General features: G+C 46.3%; 1 protein-coding gene across 3 annotated transcripts in view; it reads left to right on the top strand.

Annotated features, from left to right (window-relative positions):
• The window catches only part of Map3k20 (mitogen-activated protein kinase kinase kinase 20), a 146,286-nt gene that overhangs the window by 100,052 nt on the left and 23,153 nt on the right, over nt 1-23,081 (top strand). For 2 of the 3 annotated variants that reach the window (XM_021646985.2, XM_021646986.2), the window contains exons 11-16: nt 1,718-1,853; nt 13,534-13,578; nt 15,237-15,267; nt 15,361-15,500; nt 19,798-19,860; nt 21,231-21,323. In XM_021646985.2, coding sequence (XP_021502660.1) covers nt 1,718-1,853; nt 13,534-13,578; nt 15,237-15,267; nt 15,361-15,500; nt 19,798-19,860; nt 21,231-21,323 — 508 coding nt within the window. Of the gene's footprint in view, nt 1-1,717; nt 1,854-5,506; nt 10,707-13,533; nt 13,579-15,236; nt 15,268-15,360; nt 15,501-19,797; nt 19,861-21,230; nt 21,324-23,081 lie in introns of those variants that run through there. The other variant, XM_021646987.2, reaches the window with a different exon arrangement.

The raw sequence follows: 23,081 nt of genomic DNA, 5'->3' as shown, positions 1-23,081 counted from the left end.
AACAAACTTGCTCATTAATTGGCATATTTCTGTCAAATATTAAGGATTTAGCTTAGATTTGATGATAAAGTCGTAATTCTAAAAGATTCTGCTTTTGTGACTTTAGTGTCCCTTCATGCTCTGTCACACGGCCCCAGTGAAAGGGACCATGGGACACAGAGCTGCCCTGGAAGTCTCACGTGTGAGGGACTTTTCATCAGACCCCCCTGCAAACTGTTCCATGAGTTAGGCAACAGATCCTTCGTCCGTAACAAGTAGAATGAGCTGGCCACTTACCCTGACTTGCCCCTGGAAACACAAGGGCAGGTTTTGCTTAGACATCTCTATTAACTGAGCTCCAGGACTCATGCCTTCTTTCCACTCACAAGGTCTCCCCGTGATGCTCTAATATGTGTGTAGTGCAGGCTTGTCTCAGCAGAAAGTCCTTTCAGGACAGCAGAGGTGCTGACCTCCAGCCTTCCTGTCTTCCTTTGCTTCTCTCACACCCCGCCCCGCCCCAGACCTTCTCATCTCTTTATTACATGGCTCGTGTGTGCCAGCTCTTCAGAAACTCAAGGCGGAGAACTTCCAGTTCTCAGAGCATAAATTTAGACAGGAAAGTTTGTGCCCAGCCATCCTGCCAGTTTCAGTGTCTGTAGGGAACAGTCTCTGTTCCTGGGCAGAGTGTTCTGAGTGGCCTAGACAGGAGGAAAAGTGCTTCCTTTAAAAGGATAGATTCTAAAAGAAACTCGGGATTTCTCTGGGCAAGTATCCCAGATTATAAAAATCATGTGTTGGGATCCCTGTGTGTACAAATGTGTGTGTGTGTGTGTGTGTGTGTGTGTGCGCGCGCATCTTTATGTGTTTCTTGTGCTTTTTCTTTGGCTTTTTTTCCCTTCTGTTTGAGTGTCATTCCAATTATCTTGTTTTTGTTTTTATCTCATGTTATTTTACAATTATTCTTTGAAGGCCTGTTTGTTTTCTAAGGATAGGCAGGAGGGGTGTGGATTTGGATGAGAAGGGGGGATCTCAGAGGGGTTAGGGGAGAAGAAGCCATAATCAAAATATATTACATGGAAAATGTCTATTTTCATTCAATAAAAGAAAAACAGAGAAAAAACAATTACCTGTGTCTGTTACATAGTGGAAATAGCCTCACCACCCAGCAATCCATGTGCTTTCTCTAAAGTCTTAGGTATCTGTGTTTCACTGTTTTCAGCAAGCAGGCCCAGGAATTAGGATGAAGCCCATTTTCGAACCCTGGCATCTGATGACTACCACCCCTACAGGCAAAGAAATCCCAGGTTGCTCATGGTTGCTGAGCCACTCCGTGGGCAGGAATGCCAGCTCGGTAGTGCCAACCTGGTGCCATTTTCGCATCCACAGCACAGACCCCTGACATTTTGTGGGGCTGTGGTGGGAGGCCACGTAGCGGTGCTCTGTGAGCTTCGTAAACCCTGAGCAGGGACTAAATGGCTAGCCCACGAGGCCAGCTCCCGACGCGTACCACGTGGGTCACTCTTCAGTGCTTTGCTGAAATGCTCTGAGTTTGTTTTTTCCCCAACTAGAAACCATCTGTTGATTTTGAAGGGTAAGAAAGAGTCCTGCTGCTCCGGTCGGTTCCTGGCCAGTTTCAAAGCCCACACCTCAGCTTTGAGTCTGGTTAGGACTCCCGTGGACCCACCGAGCGTCCACAGCCCAGGCAGGAGTGCAGACTCACAGAGTTCTCTCTCTGCAGGTGTGAAATTGAGGCGACCCTTGAGAGGCTGAAGAAACTGGAGCGCGATCTCAGCTTTAAAGAGCAGGAGCTCAAAGAACGGGAGAGACGTTTGAAGATGTGGGAGCAGAAGCTGACAGAGCAGTCCAACACCCCGGTGAGTACCCCACCTAGCGGCTTCCTGCGGCACTTTCTGAGCATGGCTGCATGGCTACGCTCCTCCCCGCCCCCGACTCTCCCCGGCCCTGCTCCCGACCCTTCAAGGCCTGCGTTGGTAGAGAGGTGTGCGAACCACCAAAACGCCAGATTTAAAAGAAACAAAAAAATCCATTTAAAGGAAAATTCCTCCTTCTAGATCTTTCCTTTAGAACTGTCATTTCCTGAAGAACCGCAATTGTATGTTGAGGTTACAAGAGTAAAATCTAATGTATTTTTAGGCATTTGTTAGGTCCTCAGAACACTGCGAGGATGCTGCAGTCTAGCTGCACCTAGAGGCCATCCATAATTAATAACTGTAACTGCAAGGCAGCCAGGAATGTCTTGGGTGGGTCAGAGCTTAACCAGGTTTTCTTTCTAAGATTGAGCTGGCCTGCTGACATGGTGATGACAAGCATTAATATTCCTTATTAATTTAGTGCCAAGATTATGAGCAGCATAAAATGGGGCAAAGGCTTCTCCTGGGACAGGCAGCCTGCTTGCTCTACCTCTGGGAAGACCCTTGCTCTTTCCCAGGTCTAGAAGAGCACTGGCTGTTTCTCTTTTAACCTTGAGCTTAAGCTGTATGTTAAATTTTACATCGTGGTTCATCATTCTCCTAGATTTTAGATAAAAGTTGCTTTTAGGAAGCAAGTAAGAGCTTAGGCTCGGTTTTTCTAGGATTTCCAGTGGACAATATTTGTCCACTTAGAATCACGAGGAATGAAAGATTTAAAAATAAAGTTATTGACAAACATACCAAGACAAAAGTTAAACGCCCTTCATTTTGTGTTCCTCAAAGACCTTTCCTATCTAGTCTTAATCTCTACTGTGCAGCCAGTGGGTGACAGGTTGCGAAAGGTCTTCCAGAGTCTAAAGAATAAGGGAGTCCGTCTCTTATTTTCAGTTCCTCTGGACACCCAATCTAGCACCCCCCTCACCTCAGAAAGGAGAATTAATTTAAGTGTTACTCATTTACCCTTTTTAAAAATGACTTTGGTAATCCCGGGAATGCTAAGGTAAGAACTGAATAGCTGTCCATAATTCTGTCATGAGATATTAAAAGGGCACCTCCCCTTTGCTAGCGAGTACCGGGAAGTTAACCAGACTCTCAAAGAAGGGGTAGAAGAGAGAGTTTCCTGTTTAGACTGAGTCGGTGCCAGCGGGCTGCCGCGCCCAGGGCTCCCTGGAAGAGCCCTGTTCTGGCAGGCAGGTGGGAGCAGCAGCTAGAACGCAGCCTTGTTCCTACAGCCCATCTGCGGAGGGCCAGGAGGCTCTTTTGTTTTGCTTTTTATGTACTTTCAAACCCTAACTGTAAAGCACTGCATGGCTTGACTCCTTTTAAGTGTAGTATTGTCAGGAAAACTTCCATCCGCCTATTAGAGTACACTTCAGAACCTTGCCTTCCTTTATTGGCATCAGTTTTGCTAAGAAATTATGGGCTGCCTTGCGCATATGATTGCCGCTGGTAACACAGTTGTGTGATAAAGAATAAAACGCTACGGGTGCTTAGTAGGTTGTACGCTTGCGTTTTAACTCCAGAAAACTTGGTTTAAAGAAAGTGCTTTGCAGGCCACCAGCTAACACTGGACAGCATGGCGCGATCCACAAGTTTCCCTCCTTTTTCGTGTATGAGGCCCAAATTTTCTCTGTTTATAATACTTGCTTTCAGTGTCTCCCCTGCCTGGAGCTGGTATTTCTAAGGAACGGGGTTTATGCTCAGGTATTTTATAAGTAGCTGTTTTCTTTCATCCTCACTTCAGTTTCTAGCTGGTTTTAAACTAGACTGCTGAGAAAAAGAGAAATCTTTTTTATTAAGTAGCAAAACTGGGCTTTTTTATAGGTAGTTTCATCTTAAATATAAGAGTCAAACATTTACACGATGGCAGAAAAATACTATCAGATCGATTTCAAGGATGCCATTTTCCTTTCTAAAACTAAAATATTAAAGATGCTTGGAAAGATGGGTTCTCTGTGCTTAAATAGGGATAATGTTTATTCTTAATTCTTAGTTCAGCTTGTTGTAAAAGATTTAGAGATAAACTTTTATTTGAGAAATATTTGTGGAGCTCTTTAGGGTCTAACATAACGTGAGAAGGGAACTTGGCAACGATGAGCTAAATGAGCAACTAAGTGGAAAACCACTTTGAGGATGCGAGAAGGGGGACCTCCGTGAGTGAGGCCCCGCCCCATGAGTGAGGCCCCGCCCCTGAGTGAGGCCCCGCCCCTGAGTGAGGCTCTCAAGCTGGCTGGACCACGTGACCTTGAGAGTGAGCCCACGATGCCAAAATTCTCTCCTAATAGAACGAGCTGGCTTCTGAAAACTGAGCTCCAGCAGTAACTGAAATTAGGAAATGGGACCATCAAGATGGCTAGTCACCAAGAGCACTTGCCAGTGCAAGCCTGAGAACCTGAGCCGAGTCCCCAGAACCTACAGGGGTGGGAGAGAACCCACCTCAGAAGTTGTCCTCTGACCTACACAAATACACACACACATCTGCCAGCAAGTAGTAGATATTACAGTAGTAGATACGTTTGTTTGCTTGTTTTTTAATCTTAAATTTTTTTTAAAGTAGTGAATACTCAGTATCTTCACAACCAGAATGCAAAGTTTATCTAAGAGTTCCATTATTTGTGCATTATACTTGTGAAAAGCATGAGCCTTTATTTGCGTTGTTCTCAAAAGAAGATGTAAAAACATTGTTTTTCTACCCGGACAGTTGTAGCATGAAAGAATTAGGACCAAACATTATAGACTAGGTTGCTGTGGAAAATAATTGCAGAAGGAAGAGGATAAATGTTTGTCTGCACTGTGACACTATGAGAAAGGCCTCACAGACAGGAGTCCCATTGAAAGGAGACTTGGGTGTTAGTGGCTACAGGAAGGAGACCCTCTCAGTGGATGCTGAGCAGTGTCCCCACAGCTTCCACGTGTTCGTGCAGTTGACTTAAAGCTTGGAGACAGGGCCTCGAATTTATTCCCATGTGAATTATACAGTAGCTTGAATATATTAAACAGCGCCAGATCTGGCCAAAGTCAGTCATAATGGAAACAAGCAAAGCTGTCTTCAGAGTGTGTGCGGGCACTGGCCCAGTGGGAGAGGCGGGCACTGGCCCAGTGGGAGAGGAGGGTCACCCCGTTCCTCAGCCACACGCACAGCCGAACTGCTTTTATCCTTCTTCTGCACTCTTCCTTGGAACAGGGTTTCTTTTTTCTTTCTTTTTTTTTTTTTAACTTGAGATTTAATCTCCACTTAATTCTTCCTTTTTTAAATTAATATAATGGTTACTCAAATGTTTCTGTATGGAAGTGAAATTGGGAAAAATTAAGAGACATCCTAAAAACTATTTTGTTTTAAGCAAAGTGAGGACTTGAAACTGGTACCTTCCTGTCCATTTGAAATCCTGCTCAGTGTGGTGCTTTGCAAGCTTTCGGTTTTGATTTACCCTATCACTTATAAACTATGGCCAATACACCAGCGCCAAATCTGCCGTTAAATAAGTCCTCATCATTCACCTCTTGCATGGTACCAAATCATTTTGTGGTATCTGTCCCCTGATTTAAATTGGTACTAATTTCTCTTTTCACTTCTGTCCTTTCTTCCCCTTTGATAGCTTCTTTTGCCTCTCTCTGCAAGAATGTCTGAGGAGTCTTACTTTGAATCTAAAACAGAGGAATCAAACAGTGCAGAGATGTCATGTCAGATCACAGCAGCAAGTAACGGGGAGGGCCATGGCATGAACCCAAGTCTGCAGGCCATGATGCTCATGGGCTTTGGGGATGTCTTCTCAATGAACAAAGCAGGAGCTGTGCTGCATTCTGGGATGCAGATAAACATGCAAGCCAAGCAGAATTCATCCAAAACCACGTGTAAGAGGAGGGGCAAGAAGGTCAACATGGCCCTGGGGTTCAGTGATTTTGACTTGTCAGAAGGTGATGATGATGATGATGATGATGGTGAGGAGGAGGAGAATGACGTGGATAATAGCGAATGACAGTGGAAAGGAATAAAATTTTAAATGTTTAAAAAAAACAGAAAAAAAATGTATTATCTTGGTCTGTGCAAAAAAGCAGCATAGGGAGGCAGAGCACTGAGCGGTGCATCGTAGGCTGAACTCATTTGGGGTGGTTTCCTCATCTGTCTGACTTTACTTTTGCATTCAGAAAAGCAAGGCAGGCAATTAAGCTAAAGGCATATTTATCAGCGAGTGTGGTGCCTGGTTATAGAAATATGTGATTACATGCATATCATGTGCTTAAGCTAACGGTATCGGGCCTTTTCTTTCGAAAGTGTGTCCTTTGTATTTTGTATTTGGCTGTATTTAAACCTCTTCATTCAGTTGATTTCGAACATGTCCATTTGGAACAAGCATTCTACTGCCAACTCCATCTGACATTTGATTCTTCCCCAGCATGCCAAGGTCTCTTTCTTGTACACACACACACACACACACACACACACACACACACACCAAGTGAGGTGAAAGAAGATTATAACAATGCTTCTTCAGAAATACCTAAACACCAAGAGATTTTAATGCCAAATAGCACACAGCCCCTCAAAGTAAAACCCAAGTTGGTGTTCTCTGTAGCAGCATTTGAAGGAGACATGCTCTGGTCACAAGCTTGCATCCCCATGCTGGCTGGAAGCATCCTGACAAGAGCACACTGTCACTGTCACCTTAGGCTTAGCTCAGCCCTTACCCGGGGAAGCACAAGGTCCCAAAGGGGCGTGTTTAGGTGTGAGCAGGCTGAGCGTGCGCTTTACAGCCAAGAAAGGCACTCTGTTTCTTTGTTTCCCAGAGGTACATAATAATAGCAATAGATTTTAATTTGTATGTAGAAAAAAAATAAACATTGTAGGTAGGAAAGACAAATTATCCTTCTTAAACACAAATGCATTCTAAAGGGGTCTTCCTGTTAAATGTGGCTGTGTGCCATCGCCTCCCCCTACCACACACACAAACACACTTTCTTTTCTTTTTACTGTGCTCTGTGATGCTGGCTTGACAAGTAGATTCAGGTGGTACTTACTATGAAGGCCAGGGTACCCAGAGACATGCCCAGGGTACCCAGAGACACGCCCAGAAGATGAGCATATCAGTCCAAACCCATCTAAACTATAAACTCCTATAGAAATTACAACTAGATAAAGGCAAAACAAAACACTTTATCATTCTAGCTCGGAAATTGGCATCATGCATTTGACAATGAAAGACTTTTAGTGGGCTTTTTATTTAGAAGCTCTACCATCACATGGGCAAGGTGGCTTAGTGCATAATCCTGGCCCTCGGAGGCTGAGGCAGGAGAATAGCAAGTTTAGTATTAGCCTGTAGGAGCTATGTAGCAAGACTGTGTCCCAGTGGTGTAGATGGTTTTATGTCATCTACTAGCATTTCTAAGTGTGTTTGGTCATATAGTCTTTTGGAATTTGAGATAGGATGTGCTTCTAATCCTCAGTGAGAATTGAAAAGTGCCACGAAAAATGAAAAGCACGTGCCCCCACTTTATTTGGTGAGAAATAGCTAGTAGGGTGTTCCGGGTGTCTGTTTGCTATGCAGTCTTGGGTAGACTATTTACTCTCTGAGCCTGTTTGCCCTTGGTTACCATGACAGGAATGCTAGCCTACTTCAAAGAGAAAGGTTCGGAACAGAGTGTGTGACTGTGTGGCATAGTGCCAGGCCATGGCAGGTGCCACGTAGCACCAGCTGCAGTTAACTGCCAAGCAAAAGAGACACCGAGAGGAAAGTGGGTTCCATAGCCTTCTAGAGTACTACACTGTCTATTGCAGGTGACACTTGCTCAGAGGTGTGAGGTTCAGAGTGGACAGCTTTCAAGAAAAATAAAGAGAGCAATTCTTAGAGTGTAAAGTAGACAACCACATTGGACTCAGTTGCTCTTGAAGCCCATGTGCCATGGCCAGACTCACCTGCAGTGGGTGTTTACAGACAGGTAAACTGTGACTGAGAAGATGGGTTTCCCCCCTCGTGCCCATCCTGATATAATCCTCTGCACATGCGTACTCTAGGTATGTAGCCAGGCTGCTCAAACATGTCTTGGGAGGGGGGAGAGGCAGAGGGCTGCCTGGTAACTCCTGATTTCCCAGCATGCCCTGGGTACCGAAAGGAGACAGTGGGGGGGGGGGGGAGCACAGGCTTTTAGAGCTTCTCTCGAAGCTGCCTGGGCACAACTGAAGTCAAGCATTCAGCGGGACCCTGGTGTCAACCGAGTTCCAGAGAACAGCTGGATGACAGTTTTGTGGAGCGTGCATGCTAGTGAGCAGGAGTGAGCAACCAGGAAGTCATGCATCACAGAAGGTTAGGGTCTGCTGAGGGCCTGCTGGAAAGTGAAGCAGGGGAGGAAGATGAGGCTGGTGGGAGAGGTCTTCAATGGTCAGGAAAGGCCTGGCTGCTTTTGCAGCCTGACAAATGTTACATGAACATGTGCCATTTGCAGAGCCGAACAAGGTGAAGGGGTCTGTGCGGGTGGTGAGTTCTGCCCTAAATGTAAAAACCCAGACCTTACCGCCCACTTGTCAGGAGTTGCTTTAGACATATTGTATTGCCTAATTCATACCTCAATTCATATTTTGTATAAAAATTTCAGTGCGTCAAAATAAGCCAGCTAGTGCCAGTAGGGAAAAGTTACTAGATTGATTCTCCACCCAGGCCTAGGTTGACCATCTCCCTGGCACGTTTCTCCCATCTCCTCACTGCTGCCTTTTCCAGCAGTGCAGCCACGCTCACATCTCAGTATCCTGAAACCACAGGACTCGGGATAGAGCAGAAGCAGCCTCAGCCAAGAGCTTCCAACTACTCTACCTAGAACCACATAAGACGCCATTGGCCGTTTTACTTCTGCTCCAAATTAGTGACTTTAAAAATGCTCAAACACACTTGAAGTCTGACTCATATAAACAGGGTCCTATAGAGTTCTCCCCCGTCTGTAAAAATTGCCAGAAAGCCTTAGATTCAATTACTTTTATAAAGAAATGTCTACTAGCTGCATGCAAGATTGCTAATGATGCTGATGTAGAAAGTCTAGCTCACTTCTTAGACCAGTTTTTGAAATGGCCAAGTATCACTGTTTGATTTTGTTCCAATGACCTGACTCAAAGGAACACAAGTCAAAAGTTAAACCCTGAAAAATGGAGAGGTTCAAAATGAGAATTAGAACCGTGGGTTGTGGTCATAAGCAGCAGCCAGACACCCAAGAACATTGCTTTTTACCTTTTCTTCTTGTTCGTAAAGCGAACGTGAAGAATTTGAGGCTATCTATAGTGGTTCTCGGCAGAGAGGTTACCTCCACCAGCCAGCACTCACTGTAGGCTCGGGGCATCCTGCCTGCCAGGGACAGTCCTACCTTGCAAAGATTTCAATCCAAAATCCCCATAGCATCGTCCTTTCCCCAAACAAAATTACGCACGCCTTTTCAGAACAGTACCGACACCCTCTGCGTGTTGGGAAGGTGCAGCTTTTTCTCAGATCACTGTTTGTGAAAGCGATTCCCCCCCCCACACACACACACCCTTAATGTTGGTGACAGGAACACAATGAAATAACTGTGTCCACCTTAGGGAAGGGCGATACCCCAGTAGGTAACTCCACCATAGGACAGCTCTGGTGAACATGCCATTTTGCAGAGTCGTTTAAAAGGAATTTTTCCTAACCTTTTTTTTTTTTAAAGCAAAAATCGCATTTTAATGTTTCACAAATAGCCAGTGGGATAAGGCTAAAGACACACAGCACATTGCTTTTGACGCTCTGAAAATACCAAAGACTATTTTTTTTAAACCACTGACTTTTTTTTTTTTACATTCAGTGAATTTGTTAGACTTTAAACACTAGCTGAGGTATTCACACTTGATCCCTATTAAAGTCAAAGGGACTAGGGGTGGGGGTGGTGTTTAGAAGGGACCCAGGCCCATTTCCCTTCAGGCTATATATGTATATAACTATGTGTGTATATAACTCTAGTTTTCATTAGAGTGCCAAGAATTTGGCCAACGATGGTCTTAGCACCCAGCCTGAGTTAAATACAGATACTTGAGAAACGATTTTTGACCCACTAGACTTGGGCGGCCTTGTGGAGCTAGTCAGGTCTCAAGGACCACAGACACACGGCGAAGCCTAACTCTTTCTATAATCAGGCACCTTCCGCTGCTTTCAATAAGAAATTTCAGTAAGAAATTTCCGGTGCAGACTGTAAGCACGGGAGCGGAGGCTCCACCCTGCCGATTGGAGCGCAGCCCGCCAGCTCCCGGTGTCTCGGTCTGTGGCTGAGAAATGAATGTCTCTCAGGAATTCGGGGACAGGCCACGTTTTCTGAGACCCCCCAACTTTGTGGGCACTCGGTTGCTTGTGTGAGAAACTTTCTGGTGTGTGGTTAATTATCTCAAAGTAGAGTTCCGGCACCAAGGCAACTGTTCTGTAGCGTGCAGAGCACTCTGAATTCCAGCGCGACACCCTGCTTTCGCACTCCGAAAAGCTGCCCTTAGGAAACACTGCTATCCTCCGAGTGTGGGCTTTAGGTAGGCGGCTTCAATACTGTGTTCATGACAGACTTCTCCCCCTCACTATATTGCAATGTTACTCTGAGCAAGTCGTATGCCAAATGCCATGTATAATGTTTCTGCGCCTGTGTGGTGAGACTGTTTGGTTGCCGAATCCATGGTTGGAATTTGATATTCCGGCACCGAGTCTGCGATGTGTTCAGAAATCCAAGTTGGTGTTATACATTTCATTCTGATGTGAACTTTTCTCCGCTTTCCTTTGTTCTAAGACTCCATTTTGCAATAAACGTTTTGACAGTAAATCCCTTTGTTATGTGTCGCTGTGTACATAAGATCTTTGTCAGACTGCATTCCCAACATCCTTTGAAGAAATCAGTGTCACACGCGTACACACGAGTGCTGTCTTTTCTCTCCCAACGTCTGGTGGAGTATAAATAACGAATTACTAAAGTGATGGGCAGTCGTGAGGGATTTTTTTTTTTTATTATTTTTCTTATCCCCAAAGAAAACAGAAAGGCTTAGAACTCACCTCCAGCACATGCGCTGATATGTTAACAAGGTGCAGAAAACATGCAGGAGACGGTGAGCCTCCGTGAGGCTGGAGATCATTAACTTTCATCCCCCGTCTTGCCAAATTCAAACCGTCTTGCCACAGCGCCCAGTTCCAGCCCTCCTCTCACTGATCTTTGCAAGCGTCTGCACACTCGTGCTGGAGGGAGGTCCAGGCCGAGTTCAGGCTCTTCCCTGTGGCAGGTTGATGAGCCAGCCACAGAGCGAAAAACTGCAAAAACAGAAAACTGAAGGAAGCTCTTGGTTATTTCACCTGCAGTCTTTTTTTCAAGGAATACTTATTTCTCAGTTTTGTTTAGCACAATATTTGGAAATTAGCCAGAAGTCAAAACACCACACACACATACACACACACCACCTCCCGTAAAGACCAGCCTTCACGCAGGGGAACACTTCTGGATGGAGTCTTGCTGACTCAACCTTCACATTGTGTCCGTGAGGGGCACCAGGGTGGCATGTGTCTGCAGCTGTACCCAGCTGCCCTGTGAAGAAGCCAAGCTTGCTGCGCATTCCCTTTGTTTGAGAGCAACTTCAGACACGCCTCCTTGAGTCAGTCATCCACATTATTAAAGCAGGTGAGTGTGTGCGGTGACTCCTCGTGGTCCGTGTGTTCCCGAGGAAGGAAGCACATGAGGAGCAGGGTATGTAGCAAATGGAATTCGACTTGAGCATATGCTTTATGTCCTTGCAACCTCCATGTACTACTCAAAGCCAGCACATCCACGTTGATCTTAAACAGTGGGGTCTAAAATAATAAACGACGCCCGGCCACACCTGGAATAGGCTTCCTTCTCTTCCTCTTCCAACACCAGCTCACTTCATCCTGTGCTCCAACTAAGTGAACATGTCACCCCCGCTCCATCCCCATGGCTGGTGTCTGACCTAGCTGTTCTTCCTCCCCCACTCAACCCCCACCTCCGGCCTGCAATCCCCCACTCAAGCCGCTTTCTTTCCATTCCCCTGCCGCACACTATGGAACATGGGTCTTTGTGTGCCTCTCGACACTGAGAAGACTACCAAATAACTTGGCAACTGAAATCGTGCATCCTTCAGTTTTATTCATTCGATAAGATAGTGTGATAAAAATCAAGCAGGCGGCGCTAGAGAGGGAATGTGATTGGAAAAGTGCTTGCTTCGCGTATTTGAGGACCCATGGCTTGAGTTCAACCCCAGAATAGGCACAAAAAGCCAACTGTTGTAGTGTGCTGGGGGCAGGCAGGCAGACAGGTCTCCGGAGCTCACTGTCAGCCAGCCCAGCCTAGTTGCTGGGTTCCAGGCCAGGGAGTAGTACCCAAAGAATGGCACCCATGGTTGTCCTTTGACCCCCATCTGCATACATGCTTGTCCCCACACACATATAAATATGCATGTGCGCACACAAATATACCAAGTATTGTGCATTAGGAACTAAAAAAAAAAAAAAATGACAAAAGTGGCCTCTCCCAAATATAATCCATATATGTTTCACTCATTCATTGTTTTATTCATTCTGGTAAAATTCCTTATAGGAGCTATGCCTTTTCTAACAGTTTGAGCATGTGATTATTCAATAAATACATTTAAGTTACAAAGATTAACTTAGCCACCGTCAGATTGTCACACTAGCAGTAAAAGCAATGAAATTCAACTTCTTATTTTTTCTTTTTTGTTGTTCTTTGAAAAGTTCAGACGGATGTAAGGTGTGTTTAGGTCATACCCGCTCCCATCAAATCCTTTTTCCCAATTTGCCCACCAAAAAAAAAAAAAAAAGAAAGAAAGAGAAAAAAAGAAAAGACTTTGCACCAGAGGTTGGGTGATACTTTCCATATTCTTTCATGAATCGCTTAAAAATTTTGACAGCTCTGGCTAGTTGAAACGGCTATCCCACACTCTAGCCGATAGAGTGTGGACACAGGCCTTTTCAAGTTACCTAAGTATTTGCTACTTAGCCCATAACTATGGGATATGAAAATTTCTCTGACACAGGCTGATGTGCTCTGCAAGTCCCCATCCCCTGTGGGTCCCTGGCAGGAGCTGTTTTAGTCTGTGGCAGGGTAACTCTGAACCCAGATGCCTGAGGACAGTTCCAAATTCACAAGTCCCACTTCCTCCATGCGCGTCAGATATTTAAGCCCCAGTGAGAGCAGGAAAGATAAGTCACCTGGTTACTTATGGTTGCTCTGGAATTTCCAAAGGTAAATTATCTTATTATCCTACCGCTGGCCAAGAATTGTAAGGCTGCTCTGATAGCTGGAGAATGGCAGAGAGGCCTTGATTCCAAGGCCCTGTTGTGGGTTATACAGCCATTTCTGCCAAGGTCCGTGCCAAAGACTACACCAAGTTGTACCAAGCCCCTCTACCCCCCTTAAAACGGCTTGTAAGGTAGGATTGCTGCTGCAGGGCTCACGATCCTTGGACACCGGTAACTTCCTCTGAAGGTTGAGGGAACTGTTTTCCATTCAGCCTAACCTGCAAGAGGAAGCAGGCCAGAGCAGCAGGAGAGCTGAGATGAGAAGACAAACCAAAGAGGCAAGGGTAATATTGCTTCCCTTTTTCATTTCCTTCATATCTCCCACGCAGCTGCTGCCTTCCTTTGAGATTGGTGCATGGACTGAAGACGATGTGGTAAGCTGCTTCTGTTAATGCCTCTTTGGATCTGGGCAGGAAGCCGACAGAATTGCCCACAGGTTTAGAAATGCAGTTAGAGAGATCTGTGCCTAACTAGCAGAAATTACCAAACTCCTCTTTTTGCATAAATAAATAATACAATAGAGACTGAAAATAGGGACTCCATAGCAAAAAGAACTAGCTCTTCAACCCGTACGAGGGTTCCATCTTCCTAAATACTGTGAAAATACTGCAGAGTGCAGAATAGCAAGGGAAAGCTATGCTCCAAGATGACAGATACTCAGACTTGAAAAGATACTCCGTTCTTCAACTTCCCTACAATGCTGGCTGGAGACTTAAGCATGGAGGAGAGAGACCGTGACAGGCTGGAGTTCCCTGCACAAGCTCCCTTCCCACCTCAGGCCTGCTTAGTAAAGCACACGATGCCTGACTGCCTCCCTTCTTTGCTCAGGCCTTCCCCAGAAAGGAATGGGCAGAGTGTGCCTCATAACCTCACATCTCAGGAGGCAGGATACTTAAGTCCACAGGAAGGCCTCATGCAGCTCCGAGCACTCCCTGAGGAACAATCCCGCAGAGCCAGTTCTGTCTTCCTATCTGCTTCCTTAATGGTTTTGAGAACTGCTGATGAGAGAGAGAGAGACCTCAGGGACCGTGCCTGTCCAGGTCCATTTTAAAAGCTCAAGGGCATCATTAAACGAAGAAAATAAAGATAGAATGCTAGCCAGCCCTGGCAAGGATGGCTCCGCCCTAGGGAGACAGCCTTCCCAACGCATCTCAAGGAAAAGACTCATGACTAGGGCTTCCAGGAGAGCTGTTTTCCAGCTCAGCTGGTGTGAGGCCGGGACACATCCCTCTGCCCATTGTATTTTTGTGAAGTAAGCTTCCTTTAGCAGTAGGCAGGACCATGGGCCCCACAAAGTAGAGCAGCTGGTTCCTGTTTCTCCCCATTACCTGAGCCCTCACAGCTGAGCCTCTTGCTAGCCCCGTACATAATTACTTCCTCCACAGCTTACAAGGTTGGTCCATCCCCTTTGAAAATAAAGGGATTGGAAAGGTCTGAGTTCTAGAAGTTCTTTTCAGTCTTTGCTGCCAGGTTGAGCGGTTCCCATAGCCGTTTAGCTCAATGTCCATTGTCAAGGGACCCAGCAAATCAGAGTGACTGAGTGTGGCCTCTCCTCTGTGTGTCTTCACCAAGGTAGTGTTAGGCCACCAGTAAGCAGGCGTCAGATGTTAGTCAGGGAAAAGGGACCCCTGGGTGTAACCGCCTCGCTCAGGAAGTACCATGTTTTTCCTGCCTGCCATGACCTGACAGGCTTAGCAGGGGGCCACATTCAGTCCATCTCTCTGTCCACTGCTGTGTGGTCCTTGTTATTCATACAGTTTCGGAAATAAGAACCATGGCAATCACCACCTGCCCCTGAAAGTGGAAAAGTCATGATAGGGGAGAGGTAAACTCTCTCCCCGAGGCCAGCCCCTCTTACAGGAGGAATGGCTCCAACTGGAAAGCTGGAGGCTTTAAAATTACAAAGAGAACCGTTTCATCTTTCCTCTGTGGCTAAGTTAGAGGCGTGTGAATCTGTTGAGAACTTGTATTGTTAAGAATGACTGCTGCCCCTGAGTGAACCTCCCAAACCATGTGTGTCCTCTCTCTGCAGTATTTTTGGGTTCAGCAGCTCGTCAGAAAAGGCAAGTAGAATACATCACCCTCTTGCTAATGGAGCTAACTTTGTCTCGGGAAAAGGTTTGGCCTCATTTCCCGCCCTCTCCCCCTCCCCCCAGGTGACTCTTCGGTGGAGATGAGCGGATATGCCAGCCTGTTCAAGGAAAACAACATCACGGGCAAGCGCCTGCTGCTCCTGGACGAGGAGGATCTGAAAGACATGGGCATCGTCTCCAAGGGGCACATCATTCATTTTAAGGTAGCTGGCGGGACGACATCAGTAAATCAACTGAGCCGGGGCCGTGTAAGCAGGTAGAGACGGGAGCACCACAGCAATGGACATTAGGTGCTGAAATGCCTCCAGGCTCATCCCTAACTGTCCGCCACACCTGTGCTGCCCTGTTCCCACCTCCAAACCCCACAGCAAACAGGTTAACCTGGCATAGCAGCAGTTACCTGGGCACAGTGGTAACAGTTCTGTGCCGCCAGGAAGCCCCTGTACAGTGATGCCTCTCTCAGAAGAGAGGGGTCTGGGATGAGGGAGGACTTCTGGAAGGACGTCATGAAGAGCTGAATGCTCAGGACAGGTGACGCTAGCCAGGTGAAGGGTTAGCACTGGAGGTATGTGTGGGAGGTGCCCGACAGGGGAAGGACCCCGGCTAGGAGGGCCAGAGGGACTGGAGCGAAGGTAGGATGACAACTAGGGAACCACCACCATCCTCAAGACTAGCAGGAGGCCACTTGGCCCATGAAGAACTGGAGAGGCCAGACATGTATGAGGAATCCTTAAGGGGCCTGGAACTTGTGCCCCCGCCCGAATGAACTCAGAGAGCTGCTGCCAACATCTAAGTCACAGGAGTCAAGCTTACACATGTACTCTTTGTCATAGGACAGACACTGTGTGTCCTCCTGAAGCCTGAAGTAATTCCAGAAATCCTAACATCCCCTCCAAACTTCAGTCTGGAAATGTTTTTGTTGATGTTGCCAATTCATCCAAAATTTAGCCCAGATCAGGGCTGAGACTGGAGCCCAGTGGTATAGCACTGAGGTAGTGGATTGACTGGTTGATTGATTGATTGATTGATTGAACGGCTACCTAGGAACCAGAGCTCTTTGGCTTTTCAGATAGCTACTCAAATGCAGTAACAAGGGCAGACATCTAGGGATAATGTTATTAGAGATCTGTTTCAAGAGACCTTGCAAAGATAAGATCAACTTTATGCCTGGAAGCCTGGCAGGAGAATTACAAGTTCAAGGCCAACCCGAGCTATCTAGTAAGACTGTTCTCTGTCTCTCCCACAAAATCAAATAGCTCCCCAAATCCCATTCCTAGTATGGCTGGATGGAGGCTGTTTACAGATTAGATGGGACAAAGGATGGAAATTACATAGCTCTTCCTCAAATCCACACCTCCCAAGACTATGCCAGCAAATCCCCTTTACTCAGAGGACCTTACCTAGCGTTTTTTTGGCTCTCCCATTAAAATCCAAAGAGAACCGTTCATGCACATTGTTCCCCAGAGCCCAGATCCATGTGAGAGCCATGTCAGCTCTCAGCAATCTTGGGACAGTAGCTGGGTACCACCTACCAGAAGCTCTGCAAGATGAAGCGACACCGTGAATTCTTCCCCCTACAAGGTGGACAAGAAGACGCATGGACAAGAAGACGCATGTACAAGCATCCATTGAAAAACAACCAGCAGAGAACGTAATCTCTCCTGGCTCAGGTGTGCTAATGCAGGAACAATTACTTCTCTCAGTACAGGAGTGTCTGAGCTCTAAGAGAGAAGTTTTGTAAATCTTGTCCTGTGTAGCAGATCCCGATCAAGGACTCCCACCTGCCCCTACCCTCTTCCGCCTTTACCAAGTTTCTTGGAGAATCAGCCACAGGGAATGGGAGCTGCAGGCTGCAATGCTTTACCAAACCAGAAGTGATTTAAATATTCCCGTGCTGGGTGGTGTCATTGGACAAGCAACATCCCAGCTTGCCTCGTATGGCTCATCAAAGGCAGTGCATGTCTGCGTGACTGGGCCTGTGGAAGTTCAAAGGATCACTCTGCCCTTAAGGAATGTACATCCCAGAGAAGAGACAGAATACGCACACACACACATACAACTTTTTACAAGCAGTTGGAAGGGTCAGTCTATTACCTTGACCAGAGGCTTCCTGAGAGGGGGTGAGGGGAACTTTGAGCCAGACCTGGGGAGAAGGACAGATCAGAAGGGGAGTAGTGGGTGGCTCACTGTGTGGGAGAGTGAGGCTGGAGCAGATCTGGGGATGGCTGAGGTACAGTGAAGGGAGCCCAGCTCCTGACCGCTTCCACCCTCAGGCTGGGTGTCTGGAACGTGTCCAGAGCTGGAGAGCATCGAGAACTGACAAGCTTAAACTTGGCTTCTGGGAGTTTTACAGTGGACTCGGGAGGAAAAGCTGGGTTTAAAACTCCAGATAGGCAGTTAAAGTGGCAAGAAATAAGGCCTGCCTGGCTCCATGGCAGGAATGGGAATGGAGAAAAGAGGCCAGCTGATCTGTTGATGAAGGAAAACAAAGTAAGATTCAGGCTGGATGAGCCTGGAACTGATGCTCATGGGAAAAGCCAGACACAGAGGGCCACACTGGTATTCCATGTATGTAATGTGTCCAGAATAGCATGCCACAGAGACAGAATATAGGTGGTGGTTGCCAGTGAGTAGGACAGGAGGGAAGGGGTTGTTTGATGAGTGTCACAGTTTCTTGGGGTAATGTTTGAAACATAGTGAAGAAAAAAGGGCTGCTGTGAAGACAGCAGATGCTGCTGGAGGAAGCACTTGGAAATGGTTGCTTATATGGTATGTGGATTTCACCCCATTTAAAAAAAAATATATGCTAGAGGAAACAGCTCAGATGGTAAAGTGTTTGCCATACAAGTCTGAGGACGTGTGTTCAATTCCCAGACCCTGAGTAAAAAACTGCAAACACCCAGGCATGGTCTGTGTGTGTGTGATCCTACAGCTAGGGAAACAGTGACAGACGGGCCCCTGAAGCTCCTACTGGGTGAGCACCAGGCAGGGAAAGACCCTGACTCAAGAAAACAAACTTCCATGGGAGGGAGAGATGAAGGGAAAGGCGGTGGGAACTTGTTCTAACTGGTTCCGTGTGAACTCCAGAGGTAACTGGCAAAGGGCCTTTGAACTGGGCTTTTGGAATGAGCGGGCCATGGGCATTCCAGACCAGAGGTGCTCTCCTGGTCCCTGCCAGTGTGAAGCTGTCCTCCCCTTTCTGTCACTGAAAGGTGCAGTCATCCTGTGACTGAGTCTCTCAACCTCAGGTGCCGATAAAACTGCAAGCTGGTGCAGGATCTCCACTGTCCCTTTACCACCCCAGGTCCCTCCCTCTAAGCCTGTTGGCTGCCTTCTTCCCTGAGCCTCCTGAGAGGCTTCCATATGGAGCTGGGTGCCATATGGAAGCTAAGCATCCCATAAGTGTTCGCTACATTGTTGGAAGTTTTGTTTTGGCTTTAAAAAAAAAAAAAATGTATCTAGTTTTCCTGGGTTGGTTCTCTTCTCTACACCAGATCAGTCCATCAGTCCACAGAAAAGCTGAATAATGGCTGGCAAATACTCCATGCCTCGTCATCTAAACCATTGGTTCTCAACCTTCCAAATGCTGTGACCCTTTAATAGAGTTCCTCATGTTGTGGTGGCCCATTAATTCATAACTACTTCATAACTGTAATCTTGCTGCTGTTATGAATCTTAATGTAAATATCTGATATGCGACCCCTGTGAGAGGATTGTTTGCTGCCCCCCAAAGGGGTCACGGCCCATGGGTTGAGAACTGCTAATCTAAATTGCCCTCTGTCCTCTGTGACCCTCTTGCAGTTAACTGTGCATGCTGAGGCTGCAGCCTTCCTGCTGGTCCACACTCCTGTGCTCCCCCGGAACAGCCATATGCTAAACGCTGCCCTACCCAGCCTAGGTTGGAAGGACAGCTCTATTCATTGCTTACCCTGATGTTTAACATCCCTATCCGGCTTAACTGGGCGATTCATTTCCAGCATCATTTCCGTTTGGCATTTCCTAATTGAATTCTGTTTTCCTATCTTCTATTGACTTCCTTATTTCATTCATCTCCTGGCTTTTGTCTTGAGTTGTCTGAACATAGTTTTTATCATTCTCTTGAATTCTTTGGGCGTTCTTGAGGTCATTCCCCTGGGGTCCCTTATTATGGGATAAGTATTTGGGGAGGAGAAATGCTCTTTGCACAGATTTGTGCATTTGGAATTAGTTGGTAGAGTAGGAGGACAGGCTCCATTCTGTCAGTCAGGAGACTGCTTCCCTGCCAGCCCCAGAAATCAGGGGACCTGGAGAGGTATGGGCCAAGCAGGCCTGGCAGGTCTTACCTATCCATGGTTTAATTTCTGAGCACATATGCTCAGAAATATGCTCAACCAATGGTAAACATTAACGTCCCCAAGATATTCTATGAACTACATGAAGAATCCTTCTTCACATGTATAATAACTTAATCATCTTTGGTATCTTCAAATCATTAATAGTCACTTGGCTTTCTCCTTACAGTCAGCTATTGAGAAGCTAACTCATGATTACCTGAACCTGTTTCACTTCCCACCACTAATTAAGGTAAGTGAGGGTCCCTTACTGAAGGCTCGCTGCTTTTATTGGCCTAGGCACCTGCCACATCCACACCCAAATTTGCTAATGTCTGGAACTGTTGTTTGAAGTGAAATTTAATTACATCCGTCCAACAAAAGGCCCTTTGAAGACTATGATGTGTATAAATTACACACATTTGTTCCCCACACTTTGAAATATTAACAATACATTCAAGATAAGAGCAGTACACCTCACTAACATTGTAGGTGAAGGCTTCTGGCCTCGTGCCTGGTTCTACAGGCCTTTCTCTACCCCTTAAGTTACTAAAGGAAGTCACACACCAGACTCTAGGTTGCCACTTGCCCAGGGCTGGAGGGGTAGACGGTTATTATTTAAATAAAACATTAAACAGCAGCCCCTCCTTCCCCCGTGGGAATACATCCCAACACCTCTTACAGATTCCTGCAACTGAGATTAGCACCAAAACCTATATACACTGCTTTTTCTTGTGCAAACATGCCTGTGATAGAGTTTAGTAGATAAACTGGGTGCAGTGAGAGATTAATAATAACAAGTAATAAAATAAGTGTAACTTATTAAGTGTTTACTTATTAAGAAGTTATTTTCAAACTCGTGAAGTGTTTATTTCTACAACTTTCATATAACATTTTTTTGGAGCAAAGTTGACCGCAGGCACCTGAAACCACAGGAAACAAAACAATGAATAAAGAGGGACTACTGTCTTTCACATACTGTTGTGAATCTAGCCTCAGGATGCATGACACACTTGTTTCTAAAACTAACAGACACTTGTAGTTAGTATCCGGAGCTGGGCTGATTCACGCATAGCCACGGCTCTCCATCTCTCAGCCCTTGGGTCTCTCAGTCCACACACCCTGGTGAAGCTGCAGAGTTCCTGTCTGAAAGGAGTGGAGAAATACCTGAGTAATTTGAAGCTCTCGGCCTGAACTCTCACCATGCATCTAGCACAAAATGTGCTTGCAGAATGAAGCGCACAGAATGAAGCGCACAGGGCTAGGCACATCCAGAACATCGTGCCAGCGACGCTGACAGGAAGAGCATCAGATAAATCTCTCAGCAAAGTTCTCAAAGCTGGGTCATTTCTCTTGCTTTCAGCCTTTAGTTACAATTTGCATCTTAATAATAAAAGTTCAATAACAGATTAGAATGGAAAACTTGTTAGCACCAGGAGCTAAGAGGAATGCCGAAATGTGGGCAGGGGTTACAGGTCCAGGGACCAGCAGCTGAGCTAACCAGGAAGTGTGGGATTAGTCCTAGGGGCCTGTGGGCCCTTTCCTGTGGCAGGCGTTTAAAAGAAAATTACCTGCTGAGTGAAAACACCATCTCTAATAACAAAATCTGCTTTTCTGTTTTAGGATTCAGGGGGGGAACCTGAAGAAAATGAGGAAAAAATAGTGAACCTTGAACTCGTTTTTGGTTTTCACTTGAAGCCAGGAACTGGCCCACAGGTAAGACGTTTCAAATCCTCTGGGTATTTTCAATCTGCAACCCCGTGGTTTTATACAGCAGCCCCAAGCACGTGGTAACATGACTGTGAATAAAAGTGTAGACTGAACACCTCACGAAACAGAACCTAGCTGCCAGCTGCCTCTGGAATCCAATCTAAGAATATATAATCTCCGTCAGAAAAACAAAGCTGGGGGAGACAGCCCAAACCCTTAAGGTCGCAAAGAGCAAAACAAAGGCAGCTTGAGTTTTGGCCATGGCCTACTGTGTTCTCTGGCCCCTGGCTCTGGAGGAAACAAAGCCAGACTGAGAATGGAAAAGGGGACAAAGTGGAGGTCTGGGTTATCAGCTCCAGATGGGGCAGAGAGCATGAGTATTCGTATGAATTACCTTTTCTCATTGCTGTGAGGAGATCCCAACAGAAGCAACTTAAGGGCTGGTGGTTTAAGAAGGGATACGGTCCACCACGGTGGGAAGACACTGTGGCGTGACACAGCTAGCCGAGTGGCAGCCACGCTCGGGAAGCAGTCCGGGAGCCCTACCGTCAGGGCGGGTTTCCCCTCCACAGTTAAATCTTTCTGGAAATGCCTTTCTACACATACCCAGAGAACCAGACTGGTGTCTGTTCGGGTGAGTCTAAATCTAGTCAAGTTGACAAGAAAATGAGTCATCACGGTGCTGGTATGTAAATGTGGCTCCTCCTCAACTTGCAAATGTGGACACAGAGGCTCCTAGGGGTTAAATACCCTGCCCTTCAAGGGTTGTGTAGCCAGAAAGTAGTTGAATTAAGAATTTGTTTGGTTTAGGGTTTTGTTTGTTTTCAGTTTGTGTGTGTGTGTCCATGTGTGTGTGTCCATGTGTGTGTGTCCATGTGAACGCAGGTGCCTTAGAGTCTAGAAGAAAGTATAAGATCCCCGGAGCTGAAGTTACAGAAGGTTGTGAACCATCTGATGTGAATCGAACTCAGGTCCTCTGGAAAAACAACAAATGCTGATAACCGCTAAGCCTTTTCTCTAGCTCCAGCCCCAGCTTTTAACTACTACATTACTTGTACTTTTGCCTTGAGGAGCCAAGCTTGTGGCTGGGGAGGGGTTGAACCAACCTGGCCAGTCTCCAGGCCATTGCTTACTAAAACCTTGCTTTTTCCAAGCCAGTCCCTGGACCTAGCTCTTGGGAACTGGCAATGACAGGGAATGTTGTGAGGGTTGAGTTTCACAAGGGACTTCAGAAGCTGCTCTTTGCGGACACCTGTGGGGAAGTATTCGTCCACCCTACTGCAGGCAGATTGGCCCACTGATGCTTGGGCAATGGAGTGCTTTATGTCCTCTGCTTGATCACCAGAAATGTGATTAAAGGAAAGCTGCTCTTTTGCAGATTCATCACTGTCCACTCATTTGTGCTAAGAAAGAAAGAAAGAGAGTAGACGATTAAGGTCCTCCCTCTCTGGCAACAAGGAAAGTCCTTCTAATCCTGCTGCACACTCAAGTCCATCCAGTAGCAAACAAGGCATACGTTCCAATCTGCCTTTAGTGTTCCCAGCCATGATGACTCACAAGCTTTCTTTACTGTTAACTTTTTTTGTTGTTGTTGTTTAGAGGAAGGGAGGGGGAGGGAGGGGAAAGGAGAGAGAGAGAGAGAGAGAGAAGAGAGAATTTCCACAGGAGACTTGTCAGAGAAGTTTCAAACAAGAAAATGCTTTCAATTAGTAAAAATATGTACTTGTTAATGTGGAAATCAGAAAAATATTTTTAGTAAGCACC

This window comes from Meriones unguiculatus, chromosome 8, assembly GCF_030254825.1.
Source record: "Meriones unguiculatus strain TT.TT164.6M chromosome 8, Bangor_MerUng_6.1, whole genome shotgun sequence".
NCBI lineage: Eukaryota > Metazoa > Chordata > Mammalia > Rodentia > Muridae > Meriones > Meriones unguiculatus.
This window is presented reverse-complemented; position numbering and strand designations above follow the sequence as displayed.